Raw genomic sequence first — 23,146 nt, forward strand, 5'->3', positions numbered from 1 at the left:
AGACAGAACCTTGTGGCACTCCACTGCTTACTTCCCTCCATGTAGACTTAGACCCATTAAGGACAACTAGTTGGGAATGGTTTGTCAGCCAGTTGCGAGTCCATCTAGTGGTGGTGCTATCTATTCCACTTTTCTTCTAGCTTACCAAGAAGTAGGTTGTGGTCTACTTTGTCGAATGCCTTGCTGAAGTCTAAGTATATTATGTCCACAGGATTTCACTGGTCTACTAATTAAGTCACTATTCTTGAAGAATGAAATAAGATTGGTTTGGCAAGATCTGTTTTTAACAAACCCGTGCTGACTGCTAGTTATTATTTTACTTGTTTCTAGATGTTGGCAGATCTGTTTTTTAATTATCTTTTCCAATATCTTCCCAGGTATTGATATTAGGCTGATTGGTCTAGTTTCCTGGGTCTGTTTTTTTGTGGTTTTTTTTTTTTTGAAGATGGGAACCACATCAGCTCTTTTCCAGTCTTCTGGTAGTTCCCCGGTGCTCCAGGATTTTTGAAAGATATGGTGCAGTGGTTCTGAGATGAACTGTGCCAGCTCCTTTAAAACTCTGGGATGTAATCCATCAGGCCCTGATGATTTGTGTTCATCAAGATCAGACAGGTGTTCTCTTACTATTATTTGCTTATTTTAACTTTTATTTCTGGTCTGTCTTGTAGTTATGTTTTTGGTGGGTTTCTTTTTGTGTGAAGAATGATCCAAAGAATGAGTTAAGCCGTTCTGCTTTCTCTCTGTTGCCTGTTACTTCCTTGCCATCTTCTCTCTTTAGTGGACTGACTATTTCCTTGATTATTTTCTTGTTATTTATATGTTGGAAGAAACTTTTTTAATTATCTTTGACTTTTGTTGTAAGTCTTTGTTCGTTCTGAGCCTTTGCTTTCCTGACTTCGTCTTTGCAGATTCTGGCTATCTGCTGATATTCTGCCTTAGTTGTACGTCCTTCTTTCCATTTTTTGTACTTGTCCTTCTTTTCTTTCAATTTGCCAGAGAGATCTTTGTGCAGCCATGCTGGTTTCTTCTTGGATTTCTTGTTGCTCTTTCTCAGTGGTATTGTGCTGGTCTGGGCTTCTATGATCGTACTTTTCAGAGTTTCCCAAGATTCTTGAGTTGTTTTCCCCTTTAGGATTTTCATCCATGGAATCTTTCCCAAGTTCTCTCTGAGTTTATTAAAATCAGCTCTTTTAAAATCTAAGACTCTGGTGTCGTTATTTTCTATTGCTTGTGTTTGTGTTATGTTGAATTCTAGTACGACATGGTCACTCTCACCCAAGGTTTCTGCAGTTTCAACTCCATCACTTCTTCTCTGTTTGAAGAATTAAGTCCAGTATGGCTGTCCCCCAAGTTCCATCCTCTACCTTTTGGACAACAAAGTTGTCAGCTAGGTTAGTTAGGGACTTATTTGATTTCTCACTTGGTGCAGAATTAGTTTTTCAATTGATATCAGGATAATCCATTACTATTGTTGTGTGTTTCCTGCATATGTTTATTAGTTGGCTGGCAAAAAGGACATCTATTTTTTCTGCTTGATTGGGTGGCCTATGACCTATGGCCATGTCATTCTTTTTTTCTTTTATATTGACCCATATGCATTCTAGGAGGTTTTCATCTTTGGTTTCATGCATTTCTGTAGCAATATAGTGATCCTTTATATACACTGCAATTCCATCTCCTCTTTTATGGGGCCTGTTTTTTTTTAACAGTTTGTATCCTTCTACCAGTATGTAGAAGGTTACCAATCATGGGTTTCATCCCACCAAGTTTCTGTTATTCCAACTATATCATATCTACTTTCATGTATTCGTAGTTTGAGTTCACCCTGTTTGTTCCCCAGACTTTGTGCATTTGTATATTGGCACTTGAGATCTTTATGTTTGACACTGTGTGTTTACTGTCTACATAACCTGTGTTGTGCTTGATTGCCAGGGGTGGGATTCAAATTTTTTAACAACCGGTTCTGTGGGCATGGCTTAGTTGGTGGGCGTGGCTTGGTGGTCATGTTATTGGCTGGGTGGGGCCAACTCAATATCACTCACATCGAGGCACGCATTTTCTTGCCTGGCCTCTCGTGACTGTGGGGATGCTGCAACAGTCGTAAGTGTGAAATATGGTCATGTCACTTTTTTCAGTGCTATTGTAGCTTTGAATGGTCACTTCACACAAGCAAAGTACCAGCAAAGGAGGGGTAAAAAACTCTAGAGAAGTTCCGGAGACAGGAAGTCTAGTCCTGCCAAGAATGTAATAAGGGTTAACAGAGAGGCAGTTTCTGTAAGCAACACCAGAATGTTTCCTTCCTGCCTTCCTTACAGGATTAGGCCAGTAATTTCTTCTAACAACTGGTTCTCTGAACTGCTTAGAATGTTAGCAACTGGTTCTAGTGAATAGGTGCGAACTGGTAGAATCCCACCCCTGCTGACTGCTCCTACTTTCTTGCCACCTGTTTGATTCATTCATATGGTATGGCACTCACTATTAAATGCTTGGTTTTATTTGACAGCAAGGTTGATAATCTTATCTGCGCAAACATCTATGTTACATGCACTGGTATCCTTATTAATTTTAGATTGCTGGGGACAGAAATGTTCTGTATCCATTAATTCTCTGTCCCCGCTGTTCAGTTTAAATGTTTATCAAGAAAAAACATGATTTAACCTTTTTAGATACTTTTGGCCTGGATGATTGAGTCTTTATTTACATACGTCAAGATGATTAAAATATAAAAATGCATTGTAACCCATTTCATTCTAGGCTTAGTGCCCAATAGTCATCCTTATCTTTAAAACCCGTAATGATGCAATCCTATGGTCCAGATATAGCATTCCAAGAAGTCATATTCCATCAAATTTTCTCCTCAGAAATCATAATAAAGCCTTCCCCTTTCTTGTTTTTACACCATATTTATTTAAATCTACAATAATGGATAATTTGTACTCAAATGTTCTTATAATAATCTATTACCTGATTAAAGACAATTATTACCTTAATATTTTGCATTCAGTCCTGTTCACAAACAAAACTCTATGATTAGAATTATGTCCAGCTCTCCCTTTTAGAATATAATCAAACATAACATTTCGGGAGGTTGTTAAACTTACTTTAGGTATGTTTGATACTGTCTTTAAAATGTTATAATCCAAATCTATTTTCAGAACAGGTACATCAGTGCTAAAGTTTCTACTTAAAACAGCCATCATTGAAGGTAGATGGGAATATATTAAATGAACAATTTTAGTAATGTAATGTTATTGCTATCATTATTATTTGCTTGCTCAGCAGTACTATCTATCTAAAATAAGTTGAATAATTTTGGGGGGAAAGATCAGGAAATTATTTAAGAACTTAGGACCTATCTTAGTCTGGATTTTGTATGTTACATAGAATTTTAATCATGTTTATTATTCTACTAAATAATAAATGTAGAACAATTCTCTATAGGCTGGCCAGCAGCCATATATCTTCTCTCAAGTAAATGTTTGAAAATTGTGTTAAACACAATAATTGATGCACAATTCTCTGTCCTTTATGTTAAAAAAACATGCATAGTTTCAATAATCCATTGTACTGATGATAAATAGGTCACAAACAACTATACTATGTTGCAAAAGATAACATATCATTTGAATTCTTCAGAGATAGATAGATAGATAGATAGATAGATAGATAGATAGATAGATAGATAGATAGAATAGATGACAGAAAGACAGAATGATAGACATAGATTACCACGGAGCTAGTTTTGATGATAGAGAAGATACTGCTAAGAATTCCAGAGCAGATAAGCAACTCTTTTTGTTGTCTCAGATGAAGATGAATATGATGAAGGACCACAGGTAATAAGATTCGCCGAGATTCTAGGAATGGGAAACCAGAGGCTTGACATTATTTTACAGGAGAACTCAAAATACTGGAATGAGAAGTCTGCCTCATTTTAATTCACAAGCATATATATAGAAACCGAAGAGCTACCATTAACAACAAATAAAATTAATTTAATTGGCCTTTAATAAATAGTACAACAGTTTAATTGGAGGCCTCTATGAAACAGATTTTTAAGGGAAAACCATTTTTATTCATTCAAGTGCTAATTCTGAATAGCTAATTTACAAAAGGTTCACTTGCAGTATAGTAAATAAAATGCATAAATTATCTTCACTGGAAGCCTTATTTTCCTTCACTGTTTAATTAATATTGCTTCCCACAGAAGCTAAATTGTCAAGTCATGAACCTACAATATTATCGACTTCATAAGAGATATTATTACAACAAGCAACAGAGATACTGACTTCCAAAAGTGAAGGAAAGGGAAGCATCTAAGTAACATGAAATCTCTAACCATTGATATTCACATGAACCATAAAATACTGTGAGACACTAACATTCACATGTATGTTCTCCTTCAAGATAATATCAGAATTACTTGGATATTTATTACTGTGAATATATTGGTTATTAACCTAAATGAATTCATACAATGTTTTTACTGCCTTTGTCTTTATTATTTTTTAAATTATTTTGAAAGTAAGACATGCATGTGATCAGTGTCCTTTTTTTTTTATTCTAACAGTTCACTAGGTTCAAAGGAAATGGTAGATTTGTGCACCAATTGCACCTATTCCTGGACAGGGAGGCCTTGTTTATAGTTACTTGAGGACTTCTTGGTTGGACTATTGCAACAGAGCTGTCTTTGAAGATTACTGAGAAGTTACAACTGATCCAGAATACAACAGCACATGAAGTGTTTGGAACTCACATTGCACTACTGTTGTGCAAGCTGCACTGGCTTAATTTCCTTTAAAGTCCTATTTGTCGTGGGGCCAGAGACCGTTCTCCACTGGGATGGATACAGTAAGCATGGTACGGGTCCTATCCTTTTATACTGTCATCTTAGGGGACCAGAAAGCATGGCTTTTTCATAGCAGCTTGTGCCCTGTAGAATACCCTTCTCCCTAGATCCAGTAGGCCTCTATTACTTTAGTGTTTTGAAAGGTCATAAAAAGCTACCGCTTCCCCAAAATGCCATAATAGAATGAAATAGGAACATGTGGATGGTTCTTTTGGATGCATCCAAGGAGGATGATTGAAGTGCCAGTTTTTCCCCCCACTGTAGTGAGCGCCCCAGAGTGGAGTTCTTAAGTCCTTATGAATCTTTTAAATACCGTAAATAAACTGAATAAGGCACGCCCACCACTTTATTAAAAAAACATGGGCATCAGTTCTCTAACTAAATCTCAAGTATTTCTAAAACTGGTTATTCTAAGTACAGAACCATAGATATTAGTGTAAAAGCTATGACGAAAAATGGCTTTACTTTGGTGTGTTACAGCCATACAAGAATATTAATATAGACATAAATAAGGTTTTCAGGATCCATTTTTTCTTTTAAATTATAGGTGAAAAAATTTAAAAATATTTGAAGAGAATGCAATATCCCCATGCAATACCTATGTATAGAATGGGCACTGACATTTAAAAAATATTTATTACTTCATTTCTTAATTTCCTAATCTCTCCATTTATTAATAAACTCAGATACTGACCAAAATACACCCATTGAAAAAAAAAAGAAAAATATTGGTGAATGGGAGAAATTCAAAAATTATAGGACAATCTTCTCCCCATGTACATAAAAAAAACAGAAAGCAAAAGCAGGCGAAACAGTTCAAGGCACAATCAGTGTTTAGGAACCACAATATGCAAAGTTCAAAGAAAACAGAAAAAGAGGGAGTGTAATATTCCGGAAGAAGATATGGCTGCTTAGAAACACCATGCAGTATAATTTTTGTACATTAATCAACTTTCAAAATATAATTTGCTTTATGCTATTTTAGGGATACAGTATATGAAACCTAAAGGTTTCATATAATATATTCCTAAAATGGCATAAAACAAATTCTGTTCATATTGGGTATGCAAAGAGATACATTATAATGATTAATATTATAACTGTTACCTGAGAAAGAAAATAAGCGACTGTCCACTGTACGAGCTATAGACTGCAATTTAACCACATCCATAGATTGTCCAATATGCACTGTACTGGGCATGCTCCCAAGAGTTCCTCTCACAAACTCTGCTACTTCCTGTACTGTGAACATCTGCAGTAGCTCGTCAAAAATTGCAGGGAAAGAATTCAATAGAGCAGCCTAAAAAGAAAATGGAAATTATATATAAAAAAATAAAAGGCAGGAAATCCCTTTTTAGAATAGAATAGAATAGAATAGAATAGAATAGAATAGAATAGAATAGAATAGAATAGAATAGAATAGAATAGAATAGAATAGAATAGAATAGAATAGAATAGAATTCTTTATTGGCCAAGTGTGATTGGACACAAAATGAATTTGTCTTGGTGCAAATGCCCTCAGTATACATAAAAGAAAATATACATTCATCAATGTATATTCATCAAGAGTCAAGAATCATAAGGTACAACACTTAATAATAGTCATAGGGTACAATAAGCAATCAAATCTTATTAGGAAACAGTCAATATAGAACGTAAGGATACAAGCGACAAAGTTACAGTCATACAGTCATAAGTGGGAGGGGATGGACGATAAGGAGTGATAAGAAGGTTAACAGTAATAATAGTGCAGACTTTGTAAATAGTTGAACAGTGTTGAGGGAATTATTTGTTTAGCAGAGTGATGACATTTGGGGAAAAACTGTCCTTGTGTCTAGTTGTTCTGGTGTGCAGTGCTCTATAGAATCGTTTTGAGGGAAGGAGTTGAAACAGTTTATTTGAGGGATGTGAGGGATCTGCAAATATTTTCACAGCTCTTTTTTTGACTCGTGCAGTATACAGGCCCTCAATGGAAGGGAGGTTGGTAGTAATTGTTTTTAAAGATTCATGTTTTTATCAGAAAGAGATCTTGGAAACTATGGCATTGTAACATGAGTTATTAATACAAAGGAAGCCCAAACTACAACATCTTATAGATACTGAAGCACATGCTTCATGAAAGTAGAAATGTGTAAGTACTGAGATCATCTCCAAATCAGCTTTGTCAAAGACAAAGGAGCCTCTGCGGATTTTACTCTGCTAGTTGTTGCTGACTATAGAAGACAGTGCTCATCTCTGTTTCAAAGCTATGGAGACAGTGCTCCTCAAAGACATTTCTGTGGTCATGTGGCCAGCATGTTGTCACAGAGCACTGTTATCTTCCCACTGAAGTGGTTCCTACTTGTATATTCACATTTGCATGCTTTTGAACCGTTAAGTTGGCAGAAGCCAGGGAGAGGATAGGAGCTCATCCTGCGTGACACTCAGGTCTCAAAACCTGGGCTGCCAGCTTTCCAGCTGACAAACCCAGCACCTTAACCATGAGTCATCACATTGCCCCCTTCAAACTAACATACATACTTCAAAATGTTTTCTGCTAATATGAAGATTTTGAAAAAGGAATGAAACAGGTCTGTGTGTGTGTGTGTGTGTGTGCGTACCTGCTTTTAGAAATATATACTGCTTGTCTGTATTGTTACACTTGCAACATTATGACATGGCATTTTATTTTAGTTTGAGAAAGCAATAATTATGCACTATATACGGAAAATCACAGAAATAGCGGGCTTTGAAATATGACAATGTGCATTTCTCAACAGCTTTATGCTCATTTGTTCTTATATAAAATTGATAAAGGCTTCCAGAATATGATAAAATAAAGGTTTAAATCTTGAGTACCCATCAGCAAATCTTAATTTACAGGATGTTCCTGGAGTCATAGCCATCATATTTTCAATTATTCATTCTCTTTTTCTGCAGCCCATTGTAAATCTGCTATAAAGTGAGAGGACACCCTAAAGCAATATTGGTTGTTGCAAGGAGAATCTGCAGAAAAATAATTCCTGTCTCTTAGAGCAGTAGCTTCCACCATATTACAAACCCACTTACTAGAAGAAAGACTTATTTTAGTGCTGGATAAGATTTTTTTATCAGCCCAAAGAGCACATTGTCTTATTGGAAAATTGACACAAACTGTGTATCATCCGTGGAAGGACAAATCACCAAGTGCCAAAGGCAAATTAACAATGAGCAAGACATCCCACATTCTGTGTCACATGCAGGCATGCATGTACCTTGTGGTAAGATGGACAGTCAATACATTTAATAAAATAAATAAAATATATGGCATTTATATTTTCATCCATCCACTCCTATGAACTTTATATACAGTATAACGCCACCCAGGTAGATATAATATGTATTATTTATTTATTCATTCATTCAAATTCTACAGCTACCCAACTCAACCAGGTGAGTCACTCCCCCCCCAAAATTTCCCACTAAATGACATGCTACAGTTTGTCTTAACTGCATTAGGAAGAGAGAGGCAAGTATGGCGAGAGCTTTAGAAGTAAATATTAACTTTCCAAAAGTGTCCTCCCTTTTTCCTTCCTTTTATAATAATTTCTTTACAGTGATTAGTTTTTGAAAAATGTCTCAAATCAAAGGCATTTCTGAGCTCTATTTCAATGTTGGTGAGAGGGAAAAAGAACAGTAGTACATTAGAAGATGGAAACAATATCAGACCTGTCCAATCCAGCTGAATCTTCTCCTCCCTATCACCAAATTACAGTTATTTTGTGCATTCAAAAATATAAGAATTAGCTCTTTGTTTCCTAGCTGCAACCCCATTCCCTGTTCCAAATCTAATGATGGAAAAAGTGAGCAACTCATTCTCTTGCATCACTCAGAAAATCTTTTGATAGATGATACCATATGATACAAGTAACACAACTCCCTATGGTGAACAGTACTAACAGTAAGATTTGCAATAAGCTTTAATTATGCCAAAATGGTTGTCAATGTTTCATGACAACATTGCACAAATAATGTAATAATGCAATAGTCATAACATCTGGTGCATGTAAGTCTGTAGGTATCCTCCATTAACACCTGGCAAGCCAGAGCAGTTTATTATTTCCTCTGTTCTGGCTATTCATTTCTTTTTATTTATAAATTATACCAGTAGTTACATTAAAGATGATTTAATTTCCGCTGAGTATTTTAGAATTAATGTTCTCAATACTAAGAAATATAGACAAAATAAGTAAAGATAATAATTAAATACTGAACCAAACAACCATTGTTATTTTAATTTCTTTATTTTTAAGATAAGTCAATTTCATGTCAGGGAAATATTCAGCAATTATTAAATACTGCTATTATTTCCAGTGACAGAGGTGGTGATATCAAAACACCTGTAATTAGAGAGAACACAATGCTCTTGGCTATTTTCTTGAAAAAAAATCTTAACAGGAAGAGATTAAAAATAAACCCAAAATTCATTATATTTTCATTATTGGCTTTACAGCTGCATGAATATTTAGTTGTTTATAATATGACATAACCCAAACTCAATATTTGAATTACTAAATATTCTTCTATTGTATGAGATTTTTGTTACTTTTTATTATCATTAATATGTATTCTTTGAATTACCAGAGATAATCCAAATGTTTGCCATGACTGATAAAATTTCTCTCTAATGACTGGTGCTCATATTCAAAGTGATTCATGCAAACAACAGAATAACTCTTATATTTTAAGGTTCAGTGTTTTGCAAATCACTTTATTGTTGCAAACATTGAAATGTGCAATATATTGTGCAGAAAAAATGGACTGGAAAAACACTCGTTGATTAAAAGTTATACAGGATATGGGGATAATTACTTACAGATTTAAATGACGGCCTTGCAATGCCACCACACTTTTGTGGGGCACATGTCCCAGCTCCGCTCACCTGTCCTTCAGGCTGAGGGGCCTATGGGGCAATTAGGGTTAAGGGGCAACATAGTGGCAAGTGGGAAACAAAAAAAGGTAAACTTTTGATGCATAAAAATAGATTTTAAATGAATATAATCTCAAATACTGTGTCAGAGGTGAAAATTTAACGTTAATTGTTAGAAAACACTCTCAAAATTTTGGTTTTTTTAATAAAACAAACTATTATTTTTACTAGATTCTTCAGATTTATTTCTTTCACAAATGTGCAACAATATTAGATTCTTCTTAGACATATTAATAAGCCTGGAATTCATATTATTTAATGAGCAGCAATTGAATATTATTAGCAGAACTCTCTTGCTTGGGACTTTTTACTGAACCAACTATTATTTTACTAATAAAATATTTTTTGAAAATGTTTATAAAATTGAATTGTACTGAATGTGTCTTTGGGAAGAGACAGTGTACTTCCCTTTCAGTGTTAATTCATAATCTGGAGCTCCACCTTAAGAGCAAATGGCAGCTGTGGTAAGAAGGACTATTACAGAGATTCATCTTGTGTAACAATTACAGTCTTTCCTACATTGGTGGGCTTTGCTCATAGTCACTTAACCCTTTCCTCTCAATTAAATTATTAAATTATTGCATAAGGTGGGCATTGAAGACTATCCACAAATTTCAACTGCTTCACAATAAAGCAACTCAAGTTTTGAATGCCCAAGGAATGCCCAGTCTACCCAAGGAACACATCTGCTTTGAGATCTACACTGCTTATCAGTGTTGTTCTGGGTGCAATCCAAGACGTTGATTGTCACCTTTAAAGTGCTTCATGGTTCAGGATTGGGCATCTAGGAACCACCTTCTCCCAGTAATCTCTGCCTGTCCTTTGAGATCTAACCACCTTCTCCCAGTAATCTCTGCCTGTCCTTTGAGATCTAACCACCTTCTCCCAGTAATCTCTGCCTGTTCTTTGAGATCTAAAAGTAAAATTGTTCCAGTTGGCTTTTACAGGCTATGGAGGTAATTTTTGTCATACCTGATTGTAAATGTAAATATGGGTTGTGATTGTTTCTCAGAAACTTGGTGATTTATATTGAAATATAACTATGTTTTAAAATTTTAATTTCATTACTATTTCTATCACTCAAAGACACATATGATTGAAGCAGCCTGTAAGTCTAGTAAAATAAATAAATAGAAAACTGAAAAGCAGATAGGATTGCAGAAGGATTGTTTTATGGTTTGCTAGTATTTTCTTAATCAATTGGTTATTTTCCTCTGAACAGTTTTGATACGTTGTCAAGTAATTCTATTAATTTACAAAGGCAACAATGAAACACACAAAATAAAACTGTAGATATTTATAACCTGTGTAAAGATGAGAGTCTCAGAGCTTCTACTGTCCAAGCTGAGTACAAATCTGATGGACTGGAAAAGTTCTTGGATGCTGATTCTAAATTGTTCCTCCTCCATTCCACAAGTAGCTCTGGAGTAAAGGATCCGAGACTGAATAATAAACTTGAAAAGATATTCCAATGCCTTAAAAAATGGGAGATGAATCAGAAAAACAAAGAACAAGGAGTTTATAAATAGCCAAATATTCAAGTATTTGTATTAGTATCTGTTATGTGAAGGATATTATTATTAAACTTATTTGCTGCCCATCTCACAGTTTGAAGCAACTCTGAGAGGTGGGCAGATCTATATTTATTTAGTTAAAAATCAACAAAATAAATCAAAATTTAGCATTCTCCTCCAAGAAAGCTATTTTCAAAAGTTGCAGTTCAAAGTATTTGCAAAAGAAAAACATACAAATATATTGTTATTTGGCAAATTATAGCCTGGTATTTTTTTATCTTTGGTAGAAGGTAGCAAATATGTGATTTTTATATATATAAAAGATAAACCTAATAGACAAGACGGGGTAATGTTTTTTTAAAGAAAAACTTGAAAAGATCTGGACCGCACTGTAGTGCTGGGGGGGGTTTTGTGTTTTTTTTTTGTGTGCTGTTTTTGTTATTCTGTTTTTTAAATTTGTTTTCAAAGTTTGGACATTAATATTATCATCTTTGCTTAATATTAATGATGAATATATTAAGCTCATATGAGAAATAACATGGAGGAATCCAACTGTTATCTGTATGTTTGAGAAGAAACTGCACCTTTTAGCAAACCCTCCATTGTCCAGTTCCATTGTTGATGAGTGAGTACATTTTTATTCCAGTGTTTTTCCTCAGATTTAAATTAATCCACTGATTCAACCACAATAAATCTGATTTGTAACCCCATTTTTAAGCTCCAAAGTATCACCTTCTTAAATCAATATTTGGAGGTAAGTATTTAATTCTTAATAACACCACTAAATACCGTGTTTCTCATATAATAAGGCTGGGTCTTATTTTTTTTTTTGAGCCCCGAAAAAATGGCTAGGTCGTCTTTTCGGGGGTGACTTAATTCCCCCCCCCTTTCATCTTCGGGCGGGCGGGCGGCGACAGCTTGGATGTTGACCTCGGCGTTGGTGGGGCACTTCGTATCGGGGTCAATGCAGGCAGCACCATATCTGGGTGTGCAACAAAAGTACTTCCTAACGGCAAGCCCCCCCACCATTCCCCCCCATTTCGCATGTTTTAATATAGGCCTTAATTTGGGGGGAGGGGCTTAATTTCATTTCATGCCTATAAAACATGCTGGGACTTCCTATTGGGGGAGGCTGTATTGTTGGAGAAACAGGGTATCGATATTGCTGGAAATCACTGAAAACAATTCATTAAATAATATATTATGTAATTTTCATTCCTAGTTAAGTTTTGCCCTTAGAAAAGAAATATTTAATTTTTAAAACTGAGTTATCTTCACATAGATAGAAACCATACCCGCATTGCTTCTTGAATATGATCCTGTCGTACTAGTTCAGCTGATCGATCCATATACCATTTCAAACAGCGGATGAGTTCTCTTAAAAAAACCACATTGAGAGACATTTTAATATGAGAGAAGCTCAAACTGTAAGATTTTTCTGAAATATATCAATATTTATATCTATACTTACATCTATCTATTTATATGCATGAGTGTAAGTGTGTGTATATATTTGTATGTGTGTGTGTGTGTATATATGTATGTTACAATAAATTAAATAAACAAATGATGGTTTAGCAGCAGTTTTGATAATCACTGGACTTTCAGTGACTACTGGTATGATTTTGCTCCGTTTTTAACCCTTTGCTATGCTGATTCTATAAACTATTCTCTGTGAGAACTTATGTACTAAAACTCAAGCAAATACTGTGTTGAGATTAACATTTACTTAATAAACTGGCCTCCATAAAGAGGTGACTTACTTATATGCCAAGGCTCCTGCAAAGTGCTTCTGAATATAAGTGTCCATTACAGGTCGAAAATGAAAATATTTGCTATCACGCAAAAGATTTATGATAAACACCTGGAAGAAAAAGACAAAAAAAGAAACATGTTTAGGAAAATAAGTAAATATATGAGCTTGTGTATAAGAGCTTGAATAAATAATATTTAATAATCCTGCATAAGGATATTTCATGACAATTATAACTTATCGCTCCACTCTGACTCAATATATATTCTTGATAGAAGTAACGCTTTTATTCAAAATTAATATTGTAGTTGTTTTTCTGATTGTTTCAAAAATGGCTACCAAATGGGGAACAAAAATAATAACTATGAATTTCCATAATACCTTAAACATAGTCAGAAAAGTGCTAATTTACTTCAGAAAGATGTAATATCAATAACTTTAGCTTCTTAAAAGGAACATAGAATTTTAAAGATCTTTGCTCCAAGTTCATGGGTCTGCCCCAAATGCTGGTTTAGAGGGTCCTGAAAGCCACCCATCTTTTGATTCAGAGTTCCCCAATTTTTTCGGCTTTATGGACCAGCAGGCGATGGGGGGAAGAGGGGATGGTACCATGCATGGGGCAGGCAAGCACGTGCATGCAACTCCATTTGTGAGGGGAGGGCATGTGTGCCTGCCACTCTTGTGAATGGAGCATGAACACATATGCTCACTCACTGCTCCCTCGAGTGGGGATGCAGGCATGCACACTCACCTGCTACTTCCGTATCCCAGTTCTGAAAGGCTCAAGGCCCAGTAGTGGGCCACTGCTCGGGAGTGGGACCTGTTTTAATTAACTTTTAACATTGAATTTTAATAATCCTTCCTCTTTTTAAAATTTATGTATGATGCCACTATGACTTTATGTGAAGTTCCTTTTATTAAATCTTGTCATTACTGAAATTCTTGTAAGGAATGATTATATTTCTATTTTACTGCATGATTGTGAGAAAAAAATACAGCTATTTTGAAAAAGTGGTGACAGTTGCTTGCTCCACACAAATAAACTTTTTTCTGTTGAATATAAAGTAAACAACAGCCCTAGAATTTAAAACACTTATCAATTAAGAATATTTTAATTTAAGAGTGTCTTCTAAACAGATTCTTGTTGGCTCTCTAGATTTTAATCAAGGAAAATGAAATAGCAAGACTCATATTCTGCCTTGTCCTTATTAAAATTGGATGGCCAAAACCTACAATAAAGTAATTTGCAGATTTTCAAGGATGTTTGATTTCTAGATTTTAACAATCAAAAACTATTCTTCAATCCCAATTTAGGCAGCCAAATACAAACAGTGGAATCAGTTCTCAAATTAAAACAAATTCTTAGTTTAACCATTAGCTCAGATACACACATTTCTTAAGGGTATGTAGGCTATTTGTATATTGCCATGTTGTTGTTGTTGTTAGTTGCGAAGTTGTATCTGACCCATTGCAACTCCATGGACAATGTTCCTCCAGGTCTTCCTGTCCTCTACCAGCCTCTGGAGTCGGTTTAAGCTCACACCTACAGCTTCAGTGACTCCATCCAGCCACCTCATTCTCTGTTGTCTCCTTCTTCTTTTGCCCTCAATCTTTCCCAGCATTAGGCTCTTCTCCAGTGAGTCCTTCCTTCTCATTAGGAGGCCAAAGTCTTTGAGTTTCATCTTCAGGATCTGGCCTTCTAAAGAGTAGTCAGGGTTGATCTCCTTTAGGACTGACCGGTTTGATCACCTTGCAGTCCAAGGGACTCGCAGGAGTCTTCTCCAGCACCATAGTTCAAAAGTCTCAATTCTTTGGTGGTCAGCCTTTCTTATGGTCCAACTTCAGCCATACATTGCAACTGGGAAAACCATAGCCTTGACTATACGCAGTTTTGTTGGCAGGGTGATGTCTGTTTTTTTAGTATGCTGTCTAGATTTGCCATAGCTTTCCTCCCCAGGAGCAAGCGTCTTTTAATTTCTTGGTTGTAATCCCCATCTGTGGTGATCTTGGATCCCAGGAAAATAGAATCTGTCACTACCTCCATTTCTTCCCCATCTATTTGCCAGGAATTGAGATGGCCGGATGGCATGATCTTAGTTTTCTTAATATTGAGTTTCAAGCCAACTTTTGCATTCTCCTTCTTTACCCGCATCAAGAGGCTCTTTAGTTCCTCTTCACTTTCTGCCATTAGAGTGGTATCATCTGCATCTGCATATCTGAGGTTGTTGATATTTCTCCCAGCAATCTTAATTCCAACTTTTGTTTCATCTAGCTCCGCCTTTCTCATGATGTGCCATACAGAACAATATGACTGTAGTTGGTGTACAAACTTCACCATCAGAGGGCCCAAATCAGTAAATTTAACTCACAGAAAGTCATGAGAATATTGAATATTTAAGAACAAAAGAATGTGCAACTATTCTAACATTTCCAATGGTAACATATTGCAATTATTCAGCATTTCAAAGTTCAGAGGTGAAAACATTTAGCATTCAAGGAAGCACATGGAAATTGCCATTGCCTTGTTTTTTGAAAACAAGGATCAACAAAATAGCCAGTTGCTCTAGCGGCTAAAGCACCAGACTAGAAAGCATGAAACCATGAGTTCTGTTCCCGCCTTAGCCATGAAAGCCAGCTGGGTGAGCTTGAGCCAGTCACTCTCTCTCTCTACCCAACTTCTCTGATAGGGTTGTGGGGAAAATAAAAGAAAGGTGTGTTGGATATGTTCAATTCCTTGAGTTATTTATGAAAACAATAAAAGTGGGATAAAAATAAATAAATAAATAAATAAATAAAAATAAATAAAATTAAAAACAAAAAGGTACCATGATAAATGTCAATCTACAAGTATTAAGGAAGATTTGGAAATGCAGAGAAAGGAAATAGTGTGTTAATTTTTAGAAAAGTATTGAGGGGAAAGTGCCTTCACATCTTGCCTCAGAATATTGATCTATCAGAAATATTTTGTTCTTACCAAAGATTGAAAGACCAGAAGTCCATATTTTTCTGTGTTATCATCCAGAATCACAAACAATGTATCCAGAATGTCCTGCAAAAACTGGAAAAGCACAGGGATTTTTAGTATCTCTTTACAGAATGTTCTACCAAACCAAACTATTTCATAATTTTCTGACATTGTAAGAAGTACATTGATTATTACCTTTTAATTCTAAAGTACAATATTCTATAGAAAAATCAAAACCCGATATTCTGAATAAATGTTAAATTCTTCTAGACCTCAATTTGTTTTATGAGCCTTTTTATCAAGTCAAGTCCACTCAATAACAAGGGACAAATCTGAGAGGCAAAAATCCAGACATTTCCAGACATTTGTTGTAAATAGATAATTTTAGTCCTTGAGTTATGACTGCAGTTGGAACTGGGATTGTTGCCACTAAGCAATGTGGTATAAAATGTGATATCATATGACTGCATCACTTAGTAACAGCAATCCAGAAAATCCTAGTTGTCATTGTTACCTCAGATGTGCAGATCGTTAAGACTAAGCATTCATAGTGAGATGAAAAACGATTCAGAAAATGAATGCGAGACTAAGGAACTTTCAGCAGATGATAACAAAAAAGATCTCATAAAGTGATGAGAGAGTTGTTGGCAAGTGCCCTAGAGATAGGAAAAGAGATGGATGAAAAGAGATAGATGAAATATTTAAAATAAATATGAACTATGTGAGGAGACATAATCTACTAAGGGAGGTACATGTGACATTTGTCAAAAAATCAACAAGAGATGAAATACTAAAAAAGGCAAGAGATGAACCACTGCAATATAGAGGGAAAGAAATTGTGGTCCTGAAACAGATTCCTAAATGGGTAAGAGATTTATGGAAACAATATCAATTTTTGACTGCTAAGCTGATCAGATATGTACATTTTAGATGGCTGGTACCAGAAGGAATACTTGTTAATTGGGATGGCAAAAGATACAGACTGGATTCATTAGTCAAAGCAATAGAATTTTAGGACAGCTACTTCAGCACAAATGAGGGACAAGAAACAAAAGGAGAAATGGAATTCGAGAGGAAAGAGGAACCAATAAGAGAAGAGAGGAGTATACAGCAAGAAGAAAGTAAAGCCGAGAAAGCAGAACAAGAAGGAGCAAGAGCAAAAGACCAGAGGCAAAAAAGAACAACTAGGAGAATAAGACCTATATATAAGTGAAGGAGATGGAAGGGGAAACTGAGATGTTGTCAATTAATATAAAAGGATTGAACTCCCCCATGAAAAGGAAAAATATTTACACACGATTACTAAATTAAAATTAGATATAATTTGCCTCCAAGAAACTCACATTAAAAAACAACACAGTAAATTATTGGAGTGTCCTAAAATTGGGAAACTATATTTCACATCAGCACAACAAAAGAAAAAAGGGGTAGCCTTATGTATTAAGGAAACAATAAATTCCAAACAAATCTATACGGACGAAGAAGGAAGAATTTTGATGGTGGAGGTAGCGACAAACCAGAAACAGATACTTTTGATAGCAATATATGCGCCAAACAATAAACAAGAAGAATTTTATAAAAAACTACACAAGATAAAAGAAATGGAATATGAAAATATTTATATGATAGGAGATTTCAATGCAATTGTAGATGCAAAACTTGACTACAAAAGTAGCAAATCAGGGGAAAAAACCAAGGAAAATAGGGCCTTTTTCAAAATGGCAGAAGTAACCTGTATATAGGATTTATGGAGAGAAATGAATCCAGGGAAAAACCAGTACACATTTTATTCAAATAGGCTCAAATCATGGCCTAGAATTGATATGATATGGATGTCGCCGGAATTAAGAATTAATGTGCAAAAGATATAGAAATCAATATATGGGCTGACCATAACCCAATAAAATTAGTTGGAAGGGACAATAGAAAAGGTAAAGATGGATATTGAATCTATCTATATTAAAAGAAAAAGAATTTATACAAACAACAGTAAAAGAAATGGAATGCTTCTTTAAGGAAAACAAAAAAGAAGACACAACTAAAGCATATATTAGGGACTAGCTATAACTTACATAGTGAGAAGAAAAAAAACGATATCAAAAGACATTAGAAGAACATAAAAAACTAGAACTAGAACTATAAAAAGAGCTGCAAAAGGAAAGTTTAAAAAATCAAATGGAAATAATAAAACATAAGTTGAACTTAATAGAAAAATAAGAACTGGCACAACAAATTAAAAGAGCAAAACTAAACTTTTTTGAAAATGCCAACAAACCAGAAAGATGGCTAGCATATAAGCTGAAAAAGGAGAAAGAAAAGAAATTGATAAGCAAACTACAAGATGAGAAAGGAAATTTACAGTATCAAAATGAGATTAAAATGGAAATAATTCAGGAGTTTTATGAAAAATTATACGATCATGAAAAAATTTCGGAGGAAAAGAAAAAGCACTATTAAATGCAGACTATAAAATCATTGCATCAATAATAGCAGAGAGATTAAAAAGATTTTTTAATGAATTTATCCACCCAGACCAAAAGGGATTTTTACCAAAAAGTCAAATTAAAAACAATGTAAAATTGATTTTAGATATGCTGGATTACTATTAAGAGCATTCTGAAAAACAAATGTCGCTAATTTTTTTAGGCACAGAGAAAGCTTTTGACAATGTAAACTGGCAATTTATGCTACAACAACTAGACTGCATGATGAGAAGTTTAGAAACATGATCAAGACAATTTATTCTAAACAAAGGGCAAAAGTGATAGTTAATGAGGACTTAACTGAGAATTTTAACATAAAAAGGCAACAATTAAAGAAGATAACTATACAAGACTAATACAACAAATTAAATTGGACTTGGAGAATTGGAAAAACTTACAATTGTCAATGATAGGAAGAATAGCAACTATAAAAATGAATATTCTACCAAAGTTACTTTTTTTCTTTCAGACGATTCCTATGAAACTAGAGACGAAATATTTTGATGACTTAGCTACAATAATTTTGAAATATGTCTGGCAAGGAAAAAGAGCAAGAATAAGATTGAAAATGTTGCAAGAATCTAAAAATAACAGGGGCTTTGGGTTGCCGGATTGGGAGCTTTATTACCAGGCTTCTGCATTGACGTGGGTGAAAGAGTAGATAAATCTCAGACATAGATTACTATTGTTTGGAAGGACATGATCTTCAATTGGGATGGCATTTTGTGATATGAAAAGAATAAAATACAAATATATTTTCAAAGAGACTATGTAAGGAATGCATTATTTGTTAGTCTTATTAATACTATCTCACACATTTTCAATACATGTGATGAAAAGTGCACCTGGAGAAGGAATGGGGAAGGGATCTTGGCAAGAATACCATGGTTTCTCCAGGAGGAGACTGTACGCTCCAGCCTAGAATAAATGACTGTGCACTCCAATTCTCTGGGGATGGGAGGAAGAATTTTTAGAGTGGCCATACCTGGAATCTCTCAGGGTATCTATTAGGTTAGAAGGTTATAGTTTTAATCTGGCAAAATTCTTTCTATTAAATCGAAGCAAATACACGAATTGGACTAGATGTCACTGTATCATTTTCAGGCCTGACAATACTAGTATTATTTTTTAAAAATGCAGCAGGGAAAGAAGATTTGAAATAGTTCAGTTCCTCCATATTATTTTAGTTCATAAAATAATGGAGAGAAGTTGACATATCACTTCTTACATTTAAGAAGAGAAGTTGACATATCACTTCTTATGTTGAGACTCTAGAAAAAGTACAGAGAAGAGCAACCAGGATGATTAGGGGACTGGAGGCTAAAACATACAACGAACGGTTGCAGGAACTGGGCTTGGCTAGTCTAGAGAAGAGAAGGACCAGGGGAGACATGATAGCAGTCTTCCAGTATTTGAGGGGCTGCCACAGGGAGGAAGAAGGGGTCAAGCTATTTTCTAAAGTGCCTGTAGGCCAGACAAGGAATAATGGATGGAAACTGAACAAGGAGAGATTTAACCTGGAAATAAGGAGAAACTTTCTGACAGTGAGAACAATCAACTAATGGAACAGCTTGCCCTCGGAAGTTGTGGGAGCTTCATCACTGGAGGCTTTCAAGAAGAGATTGGACTGCCATCTGTCAGAAATGGTGTAGGGTCTCCCGCTTGGGTGGGGGGTTGGACTAGATGACCTACAAGGTCCCTTCCAACTCTGATTATCTGTTAAATCTGTTAAATTTATGATTAAGGTAATCACACTGAGATTTTATATTTTGATAAATACAAGTATTAATCACTTTTTTATTTCCCCCCTAAAAATGATTAGTCATTGTAATTAATTTGTTAATAATAGCTTAGACCAAATTCAATACCTTAACAATTTCTTCACCGTTGACTTGGCGCAGTCTTCCTAAAATATCCATTATACGATCTGGATATGCTTTCCATTTCAGAAGAGCAAGCAGGTCCACTGTATATAGTAGAAAGGAATTAATATATAAATAAGTACATAAATATAGTACCATTATCTAAAGCACTCTGAATATACTGATAGCAATTTTTATGGATTTTTATGAAGATCATTTAGTCCTGGGCATGAACAAAATATAAAATATATTTGTTAAATAATTTGAGAAACTATTTGACACAACTGATTAATACTTGTAAGTTCAATTTAAATGCTCTCTTGTTTTCAAAGTATGTGAACCAGAAACATATTAATTCAAATGAAAGTGCACTTTATTATATTTAATTTTATACTGAATAAACTGCAGTGCCTTTTATATTGCATAACTAAGACATAACGGCATAGCTACTAATCCAGATTCAAAAATGCTGTCTAAACAACTTTATTTTAATAAATATTGTAGGAATGTCTGGAAATGCTTGATATAATTACAGTAGGTGGCAGCATCTAGACAAGTTGGTTGATCTTGGAAAAAACCCTCGGTAGGATAGGATGTAATTTATACTTGGAAGGGAAATCAGTAGGAAATTCCAATGCTATAGGCTAGGGTAACTGAAGAAAAAATTCCCAGTCATATTGATTTTTTTTTTGTCAGGAAAACTATATGGACATATCCATGTAATCACCAGGAATCAAGGTCAACAGGAGAGAATTGTTGCTTCTTTTTCTGTTCTGCCTGTATCCAATTTGCACTGGTGACTCTGATGACACAGATAAACTTCCAGTGACCTTAACAACCAGCTAAAAGAATGCAAATGACCAGCTGTCTGCAAGGAGTATAAATCCTTCCATTCCGCACTATCCAGTCAGAGCTGAAGGAGCTTCTTGGATGAGAAGTGAAACGTCTTCAAAGAAAAAACAGAAATTCCAGTTTCCTGTTGAAAAACTTTTGGGACAACCATGACCTGGATGACTGAGAATCTCCATATATATTTTCAAGGCTATTTTTTATGAATTTGTACACTCTAAATACCCAATTCTTTAACTTTTTCTATTATTATTAAAATAATTCATTATACTTTATTTACAATTGCGATTGGGAAGTTAATCACAGCAAAGTATATATTTTTAGTTTGAAATATTTTGTGTTTTGTGTTTCATAACACCAAATACACATAGAAACAGAATCTCTCAAGTACAAATATATGCTGCAAATAACCAAATCATTCAGAACCATCATATGAAAATCTGTTTCAAGCATGTATAGAAGTAAGACTATTGTGTTTTATTGAAAAGGTACACTATGAATCATCCCTCTGTCTTATGAATTCTTGGAATAAAAAATTGCTGTACCATTCTGGGTAAGTTTGGTAGAAGACAGCTGAGTAGAGATTGAAAAAAATTCTTTGGTGCTGCGCTGAAAAATCAAGCTTGAAGGGATGTTGGGACAACCATTATAATCTTCTTTGCAGCATGGAAGACCCAAGTAAAGTGCATGGTTATTGAAAGTGCTGTTTTCATCACACTGGAGACAAAAGAAAATAAATTATTGAATTTGTTATATTTTATGTTGTTATGTTATATTGTTATGTTAATCAGACTATACTGAAAAGCAACACTGATTCTATTCATGTTTATGTTCTACCTACAAATGCGTACAGCCTTTATTTATTAATTACATCATTTAGACAATTTTTATTTTTACAATAATCAAAAAGTTACATATATCTTTCATTAGAATTAGATTCCTTTTAAATATCAGAATCAGAATTAGTAATTTATCTCAGTTTTCACAGGGATTAAAATGTATCCCTGTGACTCCAAAATGCAACATTTTTTCATTTATTTTACCTGTAAAAGATTCTAAATATCTATTCTAGATACTCAAATCAAAATATTGTTATCTGCTAAATTGAGTATTTTTTTCAGAATCTGTGTAGGGTACTCTGTTTTATCCAAAAGTAGTAACAGAACACTGCAAAATGGTGAATAAGGAACCTTTTTTCAATTTGTGTTAATAATGTGCTCAGATGGCTATAGTATAAAACAAGAAAAAAGGAACAGAGATTTGAGTGATACTTTTTCATAATTACTAACTGTTTTGACTGTTTATTTAGAAAAGTTAAAACTGTCAACATTTTTAGATTTCCAAAACTGCAAACTTTTATGAAACAGAATAACAGAGTTGGAAGGGGCCTTAGAGATCTTCTAATCCAAAACCCTAGTCAAGCAAATGTATTTATGACATTAAATATAAGCCAAAGAGGGGATATAAGCATGGAAGGATAGAAATACAAAAAATGAAGAATAGTACCTTATAAACATAAAGCTCATGATTATCATCAGATAGAGTAGTGCCATCATCTCTCATTAATGGTGTAAATGCAAAGCCAAAGAGCTTCTTTTCTCCTTTATCTTTTGCTGCAAAACAAAATCAAATATTTATATTTTTTAAATGACAGATTAGGTCTTTAGGTTATATGTAAGAAATGGAAAGTCAATATGCTATTGTAGTCACAATGCATATGTATGACTAAAGAAGTCAGGATTCATATCCTTAGTAAAGCATGCAATTCAGTGGATGATTCTGGACTCGTCATTCACAACCTGACGTCATAAAATTGCAAGAATAAAAAACACTGCTTCCAACCACTTTTATACTTGCTCAGCTATAAATTAGGTAATTTATAGCTGAGCCGAACTATTGCTGGCTGAAATAGATGCAATAATT

At 34.5% G+C, this 23,146-nt stretch overlaps 1 protein-coding gene across 8 annotated transcripts in view; it reads right to left on the minus strand.

Moving 5' to 3' along the window:
- Positions 1 to 23,146, minus strand: part of DOCK3 (dedicator of cytokinesis 3) — a 200,059-nt gene that overhangs the window by 96,070 nt on the left and 80,843 nt on the right. For 5 of the 8 annotated variants that reach the window (XM_087954948.1, XM_087954952.1, XM_087954947.1 and 2 more), the window contains exons 17-26: positions 22,730 to 22,836; positions 21,769 to 21,940; positions 20,381 to 20,478; positions 16,039 to 16,122; positions 13,075 to 13,175; positions 12,607 to 12,688; positions 11,102 to 11,272; positions 9,684 to 9,770; positions 5,957 to 6,149; positions 3,730 to 3,857 (exon numbers count right to left, since the gene is read on the minus strand). In XM_087954948.1, coding sequence (XP_087811074.1) covers positions 3,730 to 3,857; positions 5,957 to 6,149; positions 9,684 to 9,770; positions 11,102 to 11,272; positions 12,607 to 12,688; positions 13,075 to 13,175; positions 16,039 to 16,122; positions 20,381 to 20,478; positions 21,769 to 21,940; positions 22,730 to 22,836 — 1,223 coding nt within the window. The remainder of the gene's footprint in view (positions 1 to 3,729; positions 3,858 to 5,956; positions 6,150 to 9,683; positions 9,771 to 11,101; positions 11,273 to 12,606; positions 12,689 to 13,074; positions 13,176 to 16,038; positions 16,123 to 20,380; positions 20,479 to 21,768; positions 21,941 to 22,729; positions 22,837 to 23,146) is intronic. The other 3 variants (XM_087954950.1, XM_087954949.1, XM_087954953.1) reach the window with 1 other exon arrangement.

The sequence above is a fragment of the Notechis scutatus genome, chromosome 2 (genome assembly GCF_049901735.1).
Source record: "Notechis scutatus isolate UNSWTSFEM ecotype Mainland chromosome 2, rNotScu1.2, whole genome shotgun sequence".
In the NCBI taxonomy this organism is placed as follows: domain Eukaryota; kingdom Metazoa; phylum Chordata; class Lepidosauria; order Squamata; family Elapidae; genus Notechis; species Notechis scutatus.